The sequence below is a fragment of the Lepisma saccharinum genome, chromosome 22, assembly GCF_977018435.1.
Source record: "Lepisma saccharinum chromosome 22, izLepSacc3.1, whole genome shotgun sequence".
Classification (NCBI taxonomy): Eukaryota; Metazoa; Arthropoda; class Insecta; order Zygentoma; family Lepismatidae; genus Lepisma; species Lepisma saccharinum.
In genome coordinates this window covers 2,657,993-2,679,796 of record NC_139250.1, presented here as the reverse complement: position 1 = coordinate 2,679,796, position 21,804 = coordinate 2,657,993, and the positions used below count along the sequence as shown (strand labels likewise).

Sequence of the window (21,804 nt, the reverse complement as noted above, 5' to 3'; positions counted from 1 at the left end):
CTGCCTCAACTAGATGTACTCCAGGTGTAATTTAAATAAATGCAATTTGCTCATTTTGGGCAAAAATTTGACAACTTCAAAGGTAAATTAAAACCAGTTCACATGGCAAAGTATCGTTTGGGTTTCTTTCTTGATATATATGATAACGTTACTGAATTTCATTAGAATCTGACACTGTAAATCTGAAACACTGTGTGGAATGACCCTACTACAGAAATAGACTCACCAGAAGTCACAATAAAACAACATTTATTTCTGTAATATGTCAAGGTTTTATTCGTCAGCACCATTGTTATTCATATCTTCTGTTCCTTAAGAAATACACACACACCACTCTCCATATTGGGCGAACTTTCCTCATCACAGTTAAAAAACTGGTTAATGATAAATCTATTTCAATAATTATTCACATCTCTTATTTACATATGAACAGTCAAGAGGTAATACAGCACCCGCACAACACAATTTATCTCAAACACTACACGCTACAATTGCAAAAAATATAATCATGGAATGTCACTTTGATTAAAAAAAAAAGCAATTGGATACACAAAAATTCCCCAACCATACTGTTACACACACCACAAAAAAATTCACAACACCTAAAAAAATGTCCTTAAAAAACTTATTGCGCAAATTTCTATGACAGCCCCCGGCGAGCCTGCACTGAATGATGCCTTCAAGGTTCGCCAGCAGGCACCGTTCACTGCACACTCGCTGGGGGCAGATTACATGAACAAAAAATGACTTCTGAAAATTCCAACCTCGATCACTGATGGAACCGTGGATGATTCACTGAACGGATGACTGGCAATGATGGAGATGAGGTGGTGGCTGTCTTTTTCATCCAAACACTCTTCCAAAGTGCCGTCGGAGCTTTGCTCGTGAAGCTCTAGTTCGGTTCTATCGCACTCAGTGGCCAGAACCAGCTGAATGCTTGGTTTTCCGCTGCCGGGGGCTCTGCTTGATCTGGCGAGGAGACTTGCCTGAAAGTAACAATTGTTCACTGTAGTTCTTTCTGAGTGTTTGAATAACCACTGCTTCGCAATAGGAAAAAATACCTACAAGTTATGTTTCCAATATAGTACAATGTTTCAGCACAACTTCAAAGGTCTTTTAAAACGTCAAATGAACATGTGATGTTACACACCCCTACTGGATACTCAAGTTTGGACTCCCAACTACAATTTAACCAGCAGATCTACATAAAAAAAATAGTTTATTCAAATCTGTGTGCATCTTTGGTAACCATTTTTTTTATATGCCTTCAATTGTTTTATCGTCGTGAGAAAAAGAAGTGCTAGTTTTTTGGTGTTCTCCAGGTTTGTTTATAAAAAATGTGTGGTCTGAACGTGGTGAAATTTAAATATGGTGCAGGTACACAGACTTCAAATACATCTTATTTTAAAGATTTTCTTTAATCAGCCAAAAAGTTATCAATTTTGTGAAAACTTTTTCTCAGTACTGGGTAGTATAAAAATACAATCTTGGTCTTGTTTCGAAGCACTTTGAGTAGTTTATAAAATTCATTACTACTGTAAACTCACACTGCAAAATTGATTCTATCCAGATTAATATTCAACAGAATAGTGATATGCATTGAACATGGCGACACCGCATGTGCGTCGAGTATGCATAATTTTTAATTTGACAGGAGAATAAAGATTTACCAGTTGCCTTGTAGAACATACTATTTCTCAGTTTGCAGTCAAACTTGAAACTCCTATTTTAACACTTTTAAATTGTTTTGTGTTGAACTTCCTGAAAAGCCTTGGAAACTGGGTTCAAGTGATGTGTATTGGAAACAATCAGTTCTCGACCTTTCTTACTCCAAACAGTTGAAACAGGTGGATACTCTGGCATATTTATAATAATTCACAAAAAAATTCACACATTGCCTTGTCAGCATCATAACAACAACCAAGACACAGTATTCACAAATACCTTTCTCGGTAGCAATTTTCAGTTCAACCTTGACGGGAAATTAAGTCCACAAGATTGAAACTACTTAAAATTGTCTAAAAGGTATGAAACTTGATCCCATGTAAATGTTAGAATGGCCAGCAAATTTCCAGCATAACCACATCTGGAGTTTAATCTCTCATTCCTGCAACTACCAACAAAACTGACGCACAGGTTGTGATTTTGTCCTAGTTGCATTTAATAATAATAATAATTCATATATCACAGTTTAAAAATTCTGGTAGTTATCCTCACGTAACTAATTGTAGAGTACAGGCACTGCTATCAGCAGGATTGTTGCTTTCACATGCAAGTGCTTTAAATGCTAATTAGTGACCATATACAAAGTTGTAAATGAGCAGACTTTGCAGACGGCCTGCTATGAGGAACGATTCCTTCTCCAAGTGAGGAACAGTTTCTGGACAAAAACAAATGGAAACTTTGTGTAGAAAGAGAAATTAATTGTGGGTGAAGAAAATTTGGAGATTACCATAAACACCTTTCCTTCATTTATAAATTTTTAATTGCACTCTCAACAAGACAAGAACCCTGGATAAGCAATTGTGGAAACTGGCCTCAACAACAAAGCAATCTGCACGAGAGTACCTCAAGGCTGTTTCCTTTTTATGGCTGGCTGACAAGTCTTGGAAATCAAATTTCTATGAGGATATAAACCTTGCCAGAAATTTTGATCAGGGGGTTAGGCCATTGATAGAACTTGAGTAATAGAAATAATAATGGTTATGATTATTATCGTCCGGTCATAACTATCAAAACTTTTATCCAATTTTATTATATCATCCCTGGGGAAACTGCTACTTCGTCCAAGAGATGAGTGAATATCCAGCATAACGGCTTTCCATTTTATTATTAAATTTTATGCACCTCATCCAGCAAAAAGCCTTAGGGGGAACTTTTACTCATAAAGTTCATGTGTGACGTCTCGTATAAAACTCTAGGTTTTAGTATTTTGAAAGTAGTGGAAAGATTTATGAAACAACCTAGTTCCTGCATTGTACACTATTTTCGGTTACAATATTAACCAAACTGGATTTATGTTATAACAATAAAAATAACAGGCTTTCTGACTGTTGTAACTTAAACGACGCAAACCCTATTTTAAATTAACCAGAGCACTTACTGTGGCTGTTGAGCACTTCTTTGGGAATCCAATCGTAATCCACACCGTCGGAATTTTTGGTTCCAGTCTCCACCACCTGCTTAGACTTGGACGACTTCTTGCCGAAGGACGAGAGAAACTGCTGACCCAGGACGAGCAGCAGGAGGATGCAGGCAGCCAGGAACACATAGAGGAACAGGGTCTCTCCGTCCAAGCCTTCCTCCAGTTCAATTATTTGCACAGTCTCGTTAAACACTGCCTCTTGGAATATGCCACCAGACTGGAAGGACAAGGAAGCACTATGTTAATTTACTTTGAATTCATTTTATGCTAAGATAGGCTAACCAGGACTAGAGTTACAGATTGATTACACATGGTGCTTAAGTGTGAATTCAAGAATTTTTATTGTCGTGAGTTCACGTGAAATCATTGTTAATAAATTATTATATACACATTTAGTAACTGAAAATCATACCTTACAAATATTTTTGTGCTACATATCAAGGAATATCGATATTGTTATGTGTATTTAAAGAAAAAATGATAACTGTAAAGTGAGTGTGAAAAATGTATATACAAGGATTGAACAAGACATTAGCTCTCCTTGATCAGTCCATCTAATGTCTCTTCGGGGAGGGGGCATCTGTAACAGATTGTTTACAGAATGTTCCGGGAAGAAAGAAGCAAAAGCAATCGAAACACCCCTTTTTGAAATAATAGACCGAGTCCGGTGCACAAAGGGAAGTAAGCGTTCGTGGATTTGCATGCGGAGTAGTTGAAGCAGTTGGCGTGGAGATTTTGACTGGAAGGTGGTCGCGCAATTTAGTGCTCTGTCTGTTGAGTTTTGCATACCTCCGATGACATTGTCTTCTGGTGAAGTGGTAAAGTAGTCTCATCAGTCGGAAGACCACGCTAGTCTGCCATTGTTTCCAGAGGCACAAGAAACGTTAAATCGGCATTAAGGCTCTCCGGAAAAGAGATCGTGCAGGAGAACTAGGCAGCAGTTTAGCAGATTTTCATTCAGTGAAGCCGAGATTGCAGAGAAGGATTGCACCAAGGATCGCCGGAAAAAGAAGACGGAACAACGAGGATTTTAGTGAAGTGATCCCCAGTGTCGAGAGCTCTCGTGTTTTAACACCCACAAGCTCTATCTTCTGATGAAAAAATCCTACTAAAGTTTGGAAAGCGCTAATTCTTTCTAAAGGCCGGCCATGTAATCGTGAGTAAAAAGGTTAAATTTGTTATTTTTATAAATATACAAGGTGTACAACTTTGCTTCCGCCGTTTTCCGACAGGTGGCAACAACAGGAAGTAGCGGTCGAAAGAAGCAGATCGCAGACGTCACGCAGTTAGCTTGGACCTCTGTCAAGATAACCCTATTCAAACATTAGTCGAGTGGTGTGTGCATCGTGAAGTTGTTCGCGATTGAAAATGTCAGTGTACGAGCCAAATTCTCGCCATTTGCAGGAGGTTCTACTTTTTTGTTTCAATATGAAGAAAACTGCAGCTGAGGCTCATCGAATGCTCTCCACTACGTATGGTGAGGACGCTATAAGTGAGAGAACCTGTTGTGAGTGGTTTCAATGCTTCAAGAACGGTGACTTTAACGTCGAAGACCGGCATAGTGGTGGAAGACAGAAAGTTTTCGAAGATGCAGAATTGGAGACATTGCTGAGTGAAGACTCGCGTCAAACTCAAGAAGAATTGGCACGATCATTGGGAGTGACACAGCAAGCCATTTCAAAACGTCTGAAAGCCATGGGTATGATTCAGCATGACAACGCACGACCCCACGTTGCCAAAGTGGTGAAAACGTACTTGGAAACATTAAGATGGGACGTCCTACCCCACCCGCCTTATTCTCCAGACATCGCTCCCTCTGATTATCACCTGTTTAGATCAATGGCTCATGAACTGGCTGACCAACACTTCAGATCTTATGAAGAAGTCAAAAAGTGGATCGCCTCCAAAGATGAACAATTTTTTAGACGCGGCATTCATACGCTGCCCGAAAGTAGTGGCCAGCGATGGACAATACTTTGAATAATGCCTGGGTAAGCAATGTTTTTCATTCCAGCGTCATATTTTTGGGGAAAAACAGCGGAAGCAAAGTTGTACACCTTGTATGTGAGAGTGATTTTTTCTTATATTTCTTTTACCAAGATAATGTAAAGTACTGGTGTCAACTCTTGTATTGGGTTTACTCATGTAAACCAAGAACCACCCGCAAATCAGTGTAAACCTTTTAATTATTTTTTCTTTGTGAAGTTATTTCTTAGTTTTCTTCTGTAATAAAAGAAAGTAAAGGTAATTGGTTATTCTTTCCTTCAAACATTAATATCTATAATAATAGTTGAAATCAGTTTATCTCAACCGAACTGTAGTTAAAAAGCAAAGCTAAGTCTAATAATAATAATAATAACAATGTTAAAATCACGTTTTATCGTTATAAGATTACAGTGGAATGCAAACTTTGCCATGTTGATTACAAGGCAGCATAATTTAGCCATTGTTAAGGTCACACATTTATGGTGAATAAAATGCCAAGATTAGGGTACACACTCATTAAAGAAGATAAAACATTTTCTTTCTAATGCATGTAGTTATCAGAACATTAAGTTAGTTTGTGTAAAGCAGTCCAATTTTGATGACATTTTTACAGCAGAATTAATCAATTACAGCCTATCACACAGGATAATTCAGACTGAAGGAAATGTTTGGTCAGCAAATAAACTCAATTTCGTGCTTAAGAGTGCATTTTGCATTATTTCATGACATGGCATTGCACCTTCCAAGAAACTCGCACAAAAATACAGCATGTTATTTCACATTTCGTGTTTCCAGCAAGAACAACATATACATGTGTAGACACAATGTCATTACGAAGGTCCAAGCATTCAGACAATGTTGATAAATAATCCTTGTCATTATCTAATTTCTCATTATTTTACGTTCATCAGAATAGTGTGCAAGGATGTAACAATTTTTTCTATCGCAATCTCTGATTAGCCATTATGAATTTATCGTAACTTATCCTTGAACTTAGAACAAGTCTGAAGACATATTACCGAACCATGCGACCGAGTAAAAAAACAGAGATACTTCTAAATCCTTATACAATTAATTTCCCAAAATGCTTCAAGTACTGATAATAATGGGGTTACATAATAATTAATATTCTTCAAATGGACTTGATCGCTTTGCTAACAATTTAGCTACAAACCATTAGGATCTTACCCTACCAAAGGAGTACACACTTTCAACATGAGAATTCTCATATTTACAATATTTAGTGGTGGTTGTGCTAATCCCAACAAGCACATTGATATACATTACACTGTATATCAGAAAATCGACGAACCAGTTTAAAACTAACTTACTTACTTAGTCGCGTCCTCTTCTACCTGCCGGTGTCGAGGGGTTACAGAGAGTTCTCCAGACGTTTCTGTCCATCGCCTTTTCCTGTGCCTCTTTCCATCTTATGCTTCGTTTCTCCAAAATCTCTTTGACACTCATATTCCATGTCTTTCTTGGTCTTCCTTTTGGTCTTGTTCCTTGTGGACGTGCTTCCCATATCTGCTTTGGCAGTCTCGTCTCACTCATTCTGCTCAAATGGCCGAACCATCTAAGTTGATTACGTTCAACTGTTTCTTGTAGTGGCTGAGCATTTAAAGATTGCCGAATGGTTTGATTCCTTATCCGATCTTTCCTGGTTTTCCCACTTATTCTTCGAAGGTACCTCATTTCCATTGTTTGTACACTTTGCAGGTGTTTTCCAGTCAATGTCCAATTTTCACTGCTATATGTAAGTGTTGGTATATAAATTGTTTTGTATACAGTGAATTTTGTTTGGGTAGATATTTCTTTTTTGCCTATAAATCCTCGGTTTATCATTTGATATAGCTTTCCTGTCTTCATGATTCTATCTCTTATTTCTTCCCCTTCTTTTCCTTGACTGTTTATAATTACTCCAAGATACTTGAAATTTGTCACTTGTTCTAAAGGTTCGTTATTCAGTTTTATCTTATGGTTTGTCTTTTCTCTGCTGATTATCATTGTTTTAGTTTTCTCCGTATTTATTTCCATATTCTTCTTCTTTAATTCTTCATTAAGAATATTTAGATTATATTGTAAACTAGCCTGTGTATTAGCTATTAGTATAATATCATCAGCGTATATAAGCTCTGTTAGTTTAATTGATTTCATATTCCAGTATCCTACCTGAAATTGTTTCATTTTTATATGGCATTCCTTTATTACTTCATCTAATAGTATTATAAATAGATATGGTGATAGTATATCTCCCTGTTTAACTCCTGTTGTTATTTCAAATTCCTCTGACTGGACCAGTTTAAAAACATGTCTTATATTACTCCTTGAGAATGACTAGCATCATGAAACAGTTTGCAAATGCCCCACTACCCCTTAAAAACAAGGAGTTTCCTCAGACTACACTTAATAAATTGTCAGACATATTTATTAATAAGAGTATAAATGTAATTTAGTGCAAAATCCTCTCACATTGGGAGCATTATTATGAATGTGAAGGTTTAATTCATGCACCCTGGTTTTGTGAAGTAAAAGTCTAAATTTGCAGTTTCTTTGTCAAACCCAACACTTCGCAATCACCTGGTTACACATAGAAGGTTAATGAACCATTTGTGTCCTCCCAGGAACGTTTCCAGCTTTATATCAGATCGGTAGGATATTAGCTACACGTCACATCCCTACATCTAACTAACTCTCTAGCCTTCTTAAACCCGAAGGTTCATGGCTGCAGCAACACAGGCCTTCCATCTGTCCCTATCTTGAGCAAGATCTATATACTCTTTTCCATCCCTACCGATTTCCTTTAGGTCCATCTCAACGTTGTCCCTCCATCTTCGTCTTGGCCTTCCTACAGGTCTCTTACCATCTGGTTTCCCAACAAGAATCCTGTAAACTCCTCTTTCCTCTCCCATTCGTGCCACATGGCCTGCCCACCTAAGTCTTCTTGATTTAATTATTCTAATAATATCTGGACATGAATACAAATTATGTAGTACTAAATTATGTAACCTTCTCCACTCACCTGTCTCCTCATCCCTTTTAGGTCCAAAGATTTTCCTAAGGATCTTATTTTCAAATACTCTCAATTTATGTTCCTCTTTTAATGTAAGGGACCAAGTTTCACACCCATATAATACTACAGGCAAAATTACTGTTTTGTATATTTTAACTTTTAGTTTCTTAGATATTAAACGAGAAGACAAAAGTTTATGAAGAGAGAAGTAACATGCATTTCCTGAATTAAGCCTACTTTTTATTTCCTCTTTAATATAATTTCCATTTGTTAATATTACTCCTAAGTATTTGAATTTGGAAACTGGTTCAAACGAGTTGTTATCAATAATTAGATTTTGATTATTACCTAACACTTGGTTTCGGCCTGTAAGCATATATTTAGTTTTCTCTTTGTTAACTTCCAAACCTATCTCTCTAGCAGTTTTGAAAAATATTTTAGCATTATTCTTAATCGTATTTATATCATCCCCCAGTAAGTCTACATCATCTGCATATGCTAACAACTGAGTCACACCATTTAATTTTAGTCCTTCTTTAGTTTCTTTTACCTTCCTTACAGCATATTCTAAGGCAAAATTAAAGAGCAATGGAGATAATGCATCTCCTTGTTTTAACCCATCATGAATTATAAATTTGTCAGACATATTATTACCCACACGAATTTTACTTTCTGTTTCACTGGTGCATATTTTTATCATACTAACAAGCTTCTTAGGTATTCCAAACTCTACTAATATATTATATAATTTATCTCTTTTGACCGAATCATATGCTTTTTTGAAATCAATGAATAGCTGATGGACATTTTGATTATATTCCCACTTTTTTTCAAGTGTCTGTCTGATGTGAAAAATTTGATCTGTAGTTGATCTGTTACGTTTAAATCCACATTGATAATCACCTATAATTTCATTAGCATATGGGGTTAGTCTTGTTAAAAGAATGTTAGACAATATTTTGTATGTCGTTGAGAGTAGAGAAATTCCACGGTAATTATTGCAGTTCATTTTATCACCTTTTTTAAACACAGGAACAATTATGGATTCTTTCCACTGTTGAGGGATTTCTTCTTTATTCCATATTAAACAAATTAATTTATGAATTTGACATATTAATGAATTTCCACCATATTTAATTAACTCAGCTGGTATTAAATCAATGCCAGGTGCTTTGTTATTCTTAAGCCTTTTAATAGCATCTTTAACTTCAGTCAAGTTAGGTTCTGGAACTAAAGGTTCTGCTGTGTGTACTTCATTTACTTCTGATTTATCTCCTACATGGACATTTAAAAGGTCATTAAAGTAGTTCTTCCATCTATTGAGAATATCGCTTGGGTCAGCTAGAAAATCACCGTCTTTATCTTTTATCAAGTTTACTTTAGGTTGCCACCCCTTTCTAAATTCATGTACACCTTTATATAAATCTCTGATATTTTTATTTTTGCTGTTTGTTTCAATTTCATTAATTTTGCTTTTCAAGTAATCTCTTTTTTTACTTCTAAACGTGCGGTTAACTTCTCGCTTTATTGTATTATAATTGCTTAGATTTGTATCATCAGAGTTATTTAACCACCTAAGTCTAGCCTGATTTCTTATTTTTATTAGATTATGACATTCATTATCAAACCATGGCTTACTTTTTCTTGGTTTATGGTATCCTTTAGTTTCTTTAGCTGCTGATTCTATTGCATTACGTATGTGCTCCCAATTCTTATTTACGTCCGTTTCATTTATATTTTCATCATCATTTAAATCCTGCAAAACCTCAAATCTATTTGACAGTTTAATTTGGTAATCTTTCTTAATTCTTTCATCTAAAAAATGTATTCTAAATTCTTCACATTTGCTACAACTGATGCAGATTCACTTGCTTTGAAACCTTTTTTGACAGGTTGCCAAGTTACACACCAAATAACACACACTCGCACATGTAGTTCAAGCAGTGTACAAACACTCCAACTTCGAACATGTTGGAACAATAACAATTTGACAAGTAACTCGCATGCATCAGAGGTTCCTTATCAACATGTTAATATCAGTATTTCAACTTTTCCATCATTTGCATGGCACTTAATATTCCAACAACAACTCTAAGACGAACAGTGTTTTTACCAAGCGCAACACTCCTCAAATCACTCCAATATATAGGCATAACTTTGGGGGAGAGAATCGAACTCTGAGCTTAGGTTTGGGAAGGGGGGAATCAAAAAGTTTTTAAGCCCGTAAAAATATCATTCAGGACTATTTTAATATATAATAGTTACATTTGAAAAATCTTAAAAAATTACTCCTTACTTTGCTACTCAAGTTCCAGGAGGTTAACAAGTTAACTATTAACTTGTAAATTTTCATAAACGTGACAATTTTGGGGGGTTGTGCCTATGCTCCAATATAAAGGAGGCTTCTGCAATTACACCTATATATTAGCCTTAGTAACATACAAGAAATTACCAACGGGAAGGCTACTCAAAGATCTTGATAAAATACAGAATAATTCTAGTTTTTTAAGGTAAAAATAACTTGTGTTAACATTTATGAATAGATGCTTACATATTTTACTAACAAGAAAGCTCTGAAACATCCCAACGAGAATTATCATGAAACTTTCAGATTAGGATGATAATGGAACCAAAGTTACAAGTGTTCAGTGCAATATTTCACACCTGTCCACAACTCCTTGACCTTGTTCAATATATTTAGGACATACACCTTTCATTGTGAGGTTTGGGAGCTTTCTTTGTATGTAAGTGTTTAATTTATGGACCCCTGCCTCAAGATGCCAAAAGAAACATACAGGATGATCCATAACTTCTTCCTTCTGCATAAAATAAAACTTCCTTGAGATGCAAAATTAAGCAATTTTTCTTCAGATATCCAATATTAATTTGTTCGTTAACCTCCTTTTATGTCAAATAATAAACTGACTTGCACCAAACCTTCAATCAAATTAGAGAAATTCCAGAAAAATATACTTTTGTGTGTACAGACTAAAGGGGAGCCATGCTGATTCAGTCGGTCCGGTTTAATTACTGGGGTGGGTGATCTAAGATAGGAATTTTCAAACCTTGTCCCTGCATAAAGTGGCGGCTCTGGGGCCAATCCAGCCTCTAAGTAACGGAATCCTGTGGGGTAAAAGTAGCTGGAGCATGGTGCTGATGGCATCACCTCCATAAACTGATTCAAATCGAGACACTGCGTGCCTTGGCCTACAGGGAAAAGGCTCAGAGGCAACTGTGGCATGATACGTTACTTAATTTACTGAATTTCTTGCAGAGAATAAACAGACCATCAAAACTATGAACACATCATGTCCTACCCAATTCAACTGATCTTAAAACACAAGAATTGCTGTGCCATTAGCATCAGAGGTTCCTTAGAAATTACTATCATCACAAGGAATCTGCATTTCAGCTTTCCATCACTTGCTTGGCACTCTAAAAATTTGAACAAATGTTTTAGTGCACTAAACATATTCCATCTAAACTTATCATAAATGAACATGGTCAAGCATCAGGCGAACATATTAGAAATAATAATGATTGTGAAAATTGAAGTTTCTTTATCAAAATGACCACATTTATCACAGGAATGTGTGGACTATATCTCCATATCCCCTATGTGCCTTCATGGCCCAGTTCAGTAAGCATGGAGAATTTTGCCTCTAGCTGCAGGCAAAAGGTGAACACACCATACCTCTCACATTTTGATCGATCTTAAGGTGTAGACATCAGATTTCCATGAATTCCTTATGGAGAAAAAAATGCAGCAACATGAAGTTACGGCTTATCAAATGGGAATTTTAGATTTTCTCAAATCTTGAATGCATCCTCTTTCCGTTCATGTGTTTTTCTACGCCTTTGGAAGTTTGTTATTCCCAAAAGAACAAGTAAAATAACTTTTGTTAAGTTTGCTAAGTTTTCTTCCTCCTACGACCACCCAGCATGAAGACCTTTCTCTTCCCAACTCATTAACCTTAAAAAGCAAGAACCATTGTGCCATTAGCATCAGAGGTTCCTTAGAAATTACTATCATCACAAGGAATCTGCATTTCAGTTTTCCATCACTTGCATGGCATCATAAATAACAAACGTTTCACTACAGTTAGCAGTTTTATCACACTAAAAATATTCCACCTAAGCTTATCATAAACATGGTAAAGAAACTTGGGAACATTTTATAAATGATAAAGATTGTACAGTACACTTGTTGTGAAAATTAAAGTTTGTTCACTAAAAGGAATACATGTATCACATTCTAAAAGAGTAATTGTGGGAGACAGTCTCCGCTTGGCTTTTCCTTCCGAGTTAGTGTTGCCAACTTAGATCTCTTGGAGCCAGATCTGGCTCTTTCGTGCACTAGTTTGCCTGTGAATTGGGGTGCTGCCCCCGTGCCTTACCATGATACCATCACTGGTTCCCGCTCACATAGACCAACTTTTGCCATGATTATTATACATTTTGCACGTGATGTGATAAGCTATATTGGCTGCATCGCCCCATCCTCTCTTATATCCCCTTTTTTATATAGCACAGTAAAAAAAAAGGTAAAGTGCTCCCCTGTGCTTAGCACTACGCCATGAAGGCATATAGGGGATGTGGGGGTAACGCCCCACACTTTCTTGATCCGGTCATGAGTGGGGGTGATGTGATCAGCATCATGCCCCTGGCCGCCTTTACCCCCCAGGGTTTCCCCCAGGTACCCATGTCATTCGACACTGGGTGTGCGCCGGGGCCGTTTCCAACGTTAGAAAAGTTCCCGGATTTGAACCGGCCGGGGATTGAACCTGGGACCTTTAGCATGGTAGTCAGACGCATTATCGACTGAGCCACCGCGGCCACTATATAGCGCAGTGTTTACGTGAAATTGGCATAATATTGTTATCAGGGAATCCTTTATTTTCGATTTCATATGACCATGAGATGGGTGTTGCCGCTGGATCTAGATGGTGGAAACTAAGAATAAATTGTCATCAATTTAGAGTTAACGGTAATAGCAGTGCCCCACCCCTTTGACAACTAACATTACTCTAGGAAGCACTTCGTAAATCTAGCTCCTTGAAAGTCAGTTTTAACTCCATTTAAGGTGAAATTTAGCTCTTTTATGTGCACCAGGCCAGCAGAAAAGTCGAAACTCCCATTTGATTAACCATAACTTGATCTTGAAGTTCATTCCCCATAAGGAATACATGCGATTCCGAAAATTCTTATTTGTCATATTTTTTACAGGCCGTATATAGCTAAATAATCAACTTTGAAAAATGCATCGACCTGCCACATGTGGAAAAATTCATACTCTCTTGTACCCCCAAGTTTTTCTTCAGTAGCATTGCCCATTGCGACGATGGTACATAACTTTATCTCCTTGCCTTAAAAAATTGCACCACATGAAAATGTATCTAATATAAGCTCCGTGAATTCATTAAATATGCTATGAAATATCACCCACAACACATTCAAATAATTATAGAATTGTTGACATATTCACTATTGAAACAATGTGATGAACAACATGTGTGTCCATTAGTGAAACAAATTAGAAACAGCAATTATTATTCATAGAAACATTATAAAATTAGACTCGTTAGTGATCACCAAGTCTTTGTTTTCAAGGTGATTAAAAAAAGGGGGGGGCCTTAAACATAGGAATTTTAACCACAGGGCATTTAACTCACAGATTACTTCCTTATCAGAGAAGCCCCTGTAGAGCAATGAATTTTGAAAGTGCCAATCACATCAGAGGTTCCTTAGAAATACAAAATCAACATTTCAGTATCAGAGTATTACATTTTCCATCATTTGCTTGGCACTGCTGTCAATACAGTACATAAAAAAGTTTTGAAATCCACTTTATGCACAGATAGGCTAATCGGGACTGGATTTAGAGTTGAATGTGGTATTCAAACCACTGTTTGCCTCCACTGGGGATCAAACATGGTACAAATTTGTAAAAACCAAAATTCTTGACTTTTCCAGACCATTAGGGCAATTATTGTATTTAAACATGTGTGTAAGAAGGTCACCACATAACAGCTAAACATCTCACTTAGATCCCACTTAACCAAGTAATTAGAATATTACTTCACATGTTAATAGTAAAACTCAACAAAAATTGACTGTTTCATAGCAGCAAGCTTTTATGTAATACTTGCCACGTGTTGCCTAATGGTAAAAAAAATTATTGATCTTTCTTACAAAAAATCAGAACAATTACAGTATAAATAATACATAATTACAAAATTTAGTAATACATGTATTAAACATAATACCAAGGAAACAACCAAAAAATTGCAACAAGAAAGTGGTAAATACCAATAGTCCCTTATTGTAGTAGACTTCTACTTGAAAATAATTCAAAACATGCAATTTCTACTGTAACTACCAGTTATACCCAGTATATCAAACTGAAGTGCCGGCCCCGTGGCAGAGTGGTTAGCACATCGTGCTACAATGCCAGGGGACCCAGGTTCGAATCCTGGCCTGGGCATGGATGTTTGCGAGTGTGTATTCATCAATTTCATCATATCATCACTCATCCCCATCTTCGCAAATTAGTCAAAAGTGGCACAAAAGGCCAAGTAAAATAAACCAAATCAAATGAAACTGAAGCATAGTTTGTCCACAACAAATTAAAAATATCTTGCTTGTCCTATTTTCTTTGTTCAAAAACCCTACTTCAAGTGCACCAAATAACTAATTATAGCATACTTAAACCCGAAGGTTCATGGCTGCAGCAACACAAGCTGTCCTTCCTCTGTCCCTATCCTGGGCAAGATCAATCCAATCTTTTCCATCCTTACCGATTTCCTTTAGGTCCATCTCAACGTTATCCTCCATCTTCATCTTGGCCTTCCTACAGGTCTCTTACCACCAGGTTTCCCAACAAAAATCATGTGAACTCCTCTTGATTTAACTTCTAGTGCACTACTACAAAATTTTTGATTCTTCCAGAAACACGGTAAATTTCCCTATTTCCATGACTTTTCCAGACTGACACCCTGTACTACTGTTCCTACACCAACACTGGGAAGGCCTTGTATAAAGTACATGTTAAAAAAGAAAAAATATAGTCAAACTTACAGCATTCCTATAGCTAAGATTTATGCTCAAGCCAAAAGGTCGTCCGGCGAACGTCTCTGCTGGTATAAAAGAGTAGGCGAGAGTTGCCTCTTGCTTGGGTTTCACAACCTTATTGTAAGCGATCGTGGAGAAGTTCTGGATGTAGAAGGAGAAGTCCATGGCGTACCGGAAGGAGGCATCCAAGGTCTCCAGGACGAATTCCTCCTCTCCTTTGTTCGTAAAGCCAACAAGAAACTCTACCACATTACCTGCAGGTAACTCTGGAAGACAGAAGATGCTCATGTAAATTGTGTACTTATCACAAACAAAAAAAGAGAAATAGTCGAGGAAAGTTATGCAATTTTTTGGCCATCTGATGAACTAATTGCAATAGAAACGAAACCAACTGCCCCTATAGTAAAAAAAATGTGAGGAATTCGATTTTCAAGTCTCCCACTCTCTCACCTGTAGGTTCGCCGCCATCTTGAAAAAAGTGGCACCCAAAATTGAAAAGTAAAATTAATATTTCTAAAACTGTGCATTGTACACAAAAAGTGAAGATAAACAAAATGAAATATCAGAAAATTTGCTAAATTAAACTTTTTGTTTGATAGAGCTATCATAAATCTTAATTGAATTACAAGGCTTTAAACATTTTCTTTAATTTTTAGAATTAGCGTGAAAGTTGGTTTCCAACACAAATAACACCAAATATGTAAGAAACTATGCAATTTATGTCCTAAAGTCAAAAAAAAAAAAAGGTAAAGTGCTCCCCTGTGCATAGCACCATGCCATGAAGGCACATAGGGGGTGTGGGGGTAACGCCCCACACTTTCTTGATCCGGTCGTGAGTGGGGGTGATGTGATCAGCATCACGCCCCTGACCACCTTTACCCCCCAGGGTTTCCCCCAGGTACCCATGTTATTCGACGCTGGGTGGGCGCCGGGGCCGCTTCCATCGTTAGAAAAGTTCCCGGATTTGAACCGGCCGGGGATCGAACCCGGGACCTTTAGCATGGTAGTCAGACGCGTTACCGACTGAGCCACCGCGGCCAACATGTCCTAAAGTCACTGGACCAAATTCATAGCTCATGATTTCCTCCAGAGAATTATTTTTGTTTCGTACCTTAGAGTCCGGGGTTGAGGAGATATGTAGTTTAATGCAGAGTCATGTGTTTCCCTATACTTTACGTGTTCCATTTCTTATAGTATTAGAACTTAATATTTTTTTTCTGCAGCATTTCGTTCAATTGTGTTTGTTTCACGTTGCTTTTTTTCTTTAAACTATTGTATTGAACTAACATGATATGGTAAAATACGGCTCTAAACCGGTCACTTTGCCTAACTTAAGAGCCCATTGCAGATTTTTCGTAGATACCTGGTGATAACATGTTCAATTTCATCATTCCTGCACATACAGACATGCACTTGTAGCATAGGCGTTGCCCCTGATGCAGCAAAAGGAGAACACATGATTAACTGATTGAAGATGTAAACTCCACCTGCCAATACGCTCGGCTTTAATGATATTCTGAAGAATATCGAGCATTCTAATGTATCGCAGCCACGGAGCAGCAGTATCCTGTTATGTTTCAGCGTGCTTGTTCTCTTGCAGGGGTAGTTTTCCGCGACAGCATGTTTTTCACACGCAGCGACACAATAGCGGTTCTCGCCATTGGCCTTGGAGGGAAGGCATGAAAGTATAATGGGTCCAGCCCTGTGTTGCCAACCTCCAGATAAATCTGTTTAATCTGTGAAATTATGCTAAATGCTGATAAAATAAAACAGGATCAAGTAATTGTTCGCCTCATTACAAAGCGTGGGAATGAATGTAGAAGTAAATCGGAACCTTACTAGAATGCATTTAGGGACTATTTTAATGCTATGGGAACCTAACCTAACCACAAAAGCACATACTGACAAAGACAAATGTAAAAAAATGGGCAACAGTATGGTATAGGGAACATTGAATTGAAATATATGGAAAATTGAAGCTACTTTCGTGAAAAAAGCGAAATCCCACCTTAAACAATGTTTCGCAATGTATAATAGGTAAGTACGCATGTAAAAAATGATGAAATGAACGAGTGAAATGTGTTTTCCCTTTACCACACTGTCACCAAAAAAAGGCATGGAACCATGGTCAATTTGTGTAAGAGACCCTCCATGAGTATTGAAGAAAGTATCTTGCTTGAGACCAGATCTACACAGATGTACACCGTACCACCTTAGAGAGCTTAATTTATGTGAAAAATAGATTGTTCAAATGACTATGCTACTTAAGTTTTTACTGCCTGATGTATTATATTTATGTGGAAAAATTTCCATTTATGTGCAATTATATCTAACCTACTCAAAAAGAATAACATGTAGGACAATAATTATAATACCGAACTCAACCTGCCTAACCTACATGGAAAAACCATCACTCACAAAAAATTCACTACATACTCAGAAAACTTGTTCAGTGTGTGGTTATAGACACGTAGAGAAATTCAAGTAATATAGCTACAAAAAATGCACGTATCATGATATTAGAATTACACAATTGGATTGATTGAGTTTGATTTAAGTCCACTTTATGCCCAGAAAGGCTAATCGGGACTGGATCTACAGTTTAAAGTGGGATCTGAAACACTATGTCCCTCCACTGGGTATTGAACCTGGGACCACTTAATTGCAAGGCAACTACGCTACCACCGTGGAGGCCTTACACAATTGGGAGCGAATGCAGAATACAGAGAATGTCTCCAATTTTGTTAATATTTGGGATACTAACTAATTTTGGCCTTCTAATCACGAATCTGTTGTTAAAATTCAAGGTTCACGTCTGGAAATCAGCTGAACCGCATTGTTTTACGAACAAAATTTTAACTAAGGTAACCTAACCTTACCAGAAATGGTTCTTGGGGTTATCCGTCAATGGTTTGTGGGGCTACCTGTTCATAATGTACCGATCAGAAGGCCAAAATTAGTTAATCTACCAAATATTAACGAAAATCAAGATACTTTCTTACCCTAACCTTACCGGAAATAGTTTCTTGGGGATAGTTAAATCTTTTCCCAATGAGCACATATTTTCACAAAATATAAGTTTTGCACCAAGAGTTTCCTCACTCCACAAAATGCCATTTGGCCTAAGTTCCTTTTGTTTTATTGCGATTTCATCATGCTACGAATGCAATTTTACATGGTTCGATTACGATCTATGTCTTAACACATACTTAACACAGTTTTAGTGATTACTTAAGATTTTGTTCAATAAATGCTTTTGTGGTTAGGTTAGGCAGGTTAGGTTTGGTTCCCTTAGCATTAACGTAAGGTCCGTAAATGCATTCTACTAAAGTTCCGATTTACTTGTACATTCATTCCCATGCTTTTAAGATATTTACTGTCGCTTGTCGACGGAGAATATCTTGTCCATGAGAAGTGCGTAAGGTAATTTTCAAGTTTTTCAACATAAATAACTTTTTTTTTGAGTCCAAACAGTGCTCATTACTTTAAGGAAGGTTCAAATTTCGTGTGACAATGATTTCCAAAATTCTACAATAATTAGTCTTTGAGCTAGGAGAAATCATAAAACAATCTGAACTGTTACGCACCATTAAACTAGAACTCTCAACCACCGTTGCCAAACCTACCTCTAATCAAAGTCCGCAATGCTATGCTTCAACGAAGCAACAACTAATGCTCTGCAAGTAACGAAGGAACAGTGTGGCAACACTGTAGACAGCGTAACGAATGCCAAACATCACTTGCTCATATCATCAAACATGGTTGTTATCTGTATGTATGGAGAACGATAGCAGTAATCAAAAACTTAAATTTTCCAACATATATAGACGTAATTGTACAATTTTTACACGTGACCCCTGCATCTGAACCCTAGATAAGTTACCAGGAGACTGCATATTTAGTGAGTATGAAAGGAATTGTAGACATTCTCTATATCGTGCAATCATGCCCACAATTGGAACTCAAGTGAAAGGACCATACAGAATATGGGTCATTCACTTACCAAGGTTTGTTGTGCCAATTGGTTTTGTAAAAAGAATAGTTGCATCAGCAAATGGGGATGCACCAGGAGGACCTTCTTCATCTTCTACCTCGCCTTCATCCGTCACAGCTGTTTCCTCCACTTCTGCCTCTGGTTCCTCGTCCACTACATCGTCGTCTCCTTCAGTCTCCACATCATCTTCAGCTAAAGTCACAACCCGATTTCCTAGAAGGGGAAGTACAATTTTTGCGAATTAGTTTTCAATGAAAATTTTTAATACAGATATCTACCTAGGCTACAGATTCTACTTTGAAATTGTAGTTACAACCATATACATAAGTAAAATATTGGAAGAAGTACTTATTAAAACAAAAGTCATGAATGTTAGTTTTCTGCTTTGCTTTCCAACAAATCAAAAGCAATATGCGATCATATTCACATTTTTAAAAAAAATACAGACAGCCTCACATTGTGTTCAATAATAGGCCTAACCATACTGTATTTACTTAATGTTATTAATATGAACAAACTATCTATCGAGACCTTTCAAACATAGGCCTTGGAGTAAATGAAATCAAGAGTATCTCCGAAGAGTTCAATTTTTCCATGATTAGTGAAAGCTGCACTGACCTGTATTTTGGAAATTTACATTTGAACTAGAGAGAACCATGAATGAAACTATTCACAATCGGGTGTACAAATCCAACAAAATATGTTACGAGTATGAAGGATGTTGAATATTCTGCCATATTATGTATTTTTCTTACAAAACATGATACTGAACTCTCCCCTTGCACTTGATGACGTAGCAGTTGCATTCTTATGCTATTTCCAAAACATTCACTTTCAAAATGTTAATTTTCATATAGAAGCGCTTGTTGTACGTATTAATTCAATTTCACGGTAATTTTAATTCATATATGCGGTGAGCGATACACAAATATGGAAGAGAAAAGTAATTTGTTTATATCGTTGGGAATTCATTTTCATGTGCTTTATGAAATACATTTGCGCTCATTTTGAAAAAATAAGATTCATATATTCTCAGCAATATTTCAATAAATCTTATATTGTTACTTGTATGGTACTCTCGGTTTACGCGGAGAGACAGCTGTGGTTAGTCAACAACCCAGTTTTGCTTATCCTATACAAACGGAATACAAATACTTACCATTTTCAATTACAAGGATCACAGACGGCAATACCAAAAGCAATAATAAAATAAAATTCTTCATTTTCTTCGTTGATACACGCTACACAAAACAACAGTCGCTATACTTTCCGATGTTTACGGATTATCCACATCCCCCACTGATTCCAACAACAGGTAAAGTGGCGTCGGGCGAAAAGGACTATGGGAGATACGTGGAAGATTGAAATGGAACGGCAACCACGCAGAAACACATGGCAACGAACAAAATACTAACGGTTTCCGTTCGATAAATGTCATAACAGCAGATGCACGCAACTCGTAGTGAGTGAGACTGGAATATTAAATGAAAATGTCTTTATTTGTACGCAGTGGAGTGTCATGTCATAAATTTTCTATAGGGAAAAATAAAATAGGCTGACGAATGGGGAACACTAAACATCAACTGAAGAGAACACTTCGATTTTTTTGGCACGCTTAATGTACGGTCAAGAGTAAAACTGTAACCACGTAAGGAACTCATTTATCGTGAATATTTTTTCTTAAACGAGCTTAAACACTTTTTTGAAACTTTACGTCGATTTTCTTTCACTGGAAGCTGCCTGATATCTCAATTTGGACTCAGACATTATTTAATTTTATGCAGCTTTTCTACCACGTGCAGCTAATCGCGACCATGAGGACGAGTGAGTGATAAATAAAATGAATGAAGGGATACTCACAAAGAATACCCATGCCCATGCCCAGGACTCGAACCCGGAGACTTTGGTGGCGAAATTGAAAGGCGATCACGCGAATATCTGATGACGATGAGTAAATGCTAGAAGTAACGATTTGTTCATGCATAACTTACTTTTGCTTCTGATTGTACAGTACGTATATTGTGCTCCGATCAAGTTCAAAGTTTAGAAGATATTTTTTTGATGGGACTATAGTGTCCCAATAAAATGTATACAGACTTTGAATAATCATAACGTCAGTGCCTATTTATTTTCAAAATTTAAAATAATCTATAGACGTGAATAATTTCCTTTGTCAAATGTTTATTTTTACAATGATGACGGTTCTGGGCCAGGCACTGCTGTAACAATCCCGGAAATCCCAAAAATATTTTTAATCTAAAAAACGAGTCTGCTGCCACGCACGTGTCAGCAGCAAGAATAAGTGTCAAATTTGCTCCTGCCACGTAATTCGTCTGCTAAGAGAATGTTACAAATCTTAAGAACAGATGAAGACGAGAAAAATGCAAGTTTATGACTAGTGGGAATGAATGTACAGGTAATTTAGAACATTTTTCTTTAGAAAGCATTTAGCGATATTATTTTAATGCTAACGGAACCTAACCTAACTACGAGAGCATACCTAATCTTAAAACATGTATGTGAAAGTAATTGCTACAACTTCACAGTATGTGTTACAGACGTAATTGCATACATAGCGTGATGAAATTACGATAA

The 21,804-nt window shown here is 36.9% G+C and overlaps 1 protein-coding gene and 1 non-coding gene across 2 annotated transcripts; both read right to left on the bottom strand.

Moving 5' to 3' along the window:
• Positions 1–248: 248 nt before the first annotated feature.
• l(1)G0320 (signal sequence receptor subunit 1 l(1)G0320) lies at positions 249–20,570 on the bottom strand. Its single transcript, XM_083143484.1, has 5 exons — positions 20,369–20,570; positions 19,219–19,422; positions 15,222–15,481; positions 3,104–3,362; positions 249–986 (listed from the first exon to the last, which is right to left on the bottom strand). The coding sequence occupies exons 1-5, from the start codon at positions 20,430–20,432 to the stop codon at positions 913–915; spliced, it is 861 nt and encodes a 286-aa protein (XP_082999610.1). The 5' UTR covers positions 20,433–20,570; the 3' UTR covers positions 249–912.
• On the bottom strand, positions 10,148–10,210 carry LOC146005054 (small nucleolar RNA SNORD42). The gene has a single exon (XR_014443987.1). It is a non-coding gene; the product is annotated as a small nucleolar RNA SNORD42 (small nucleolar RNA).
• Positions 20,571–21,804: the final 1,234 nt, after the last annotated feature.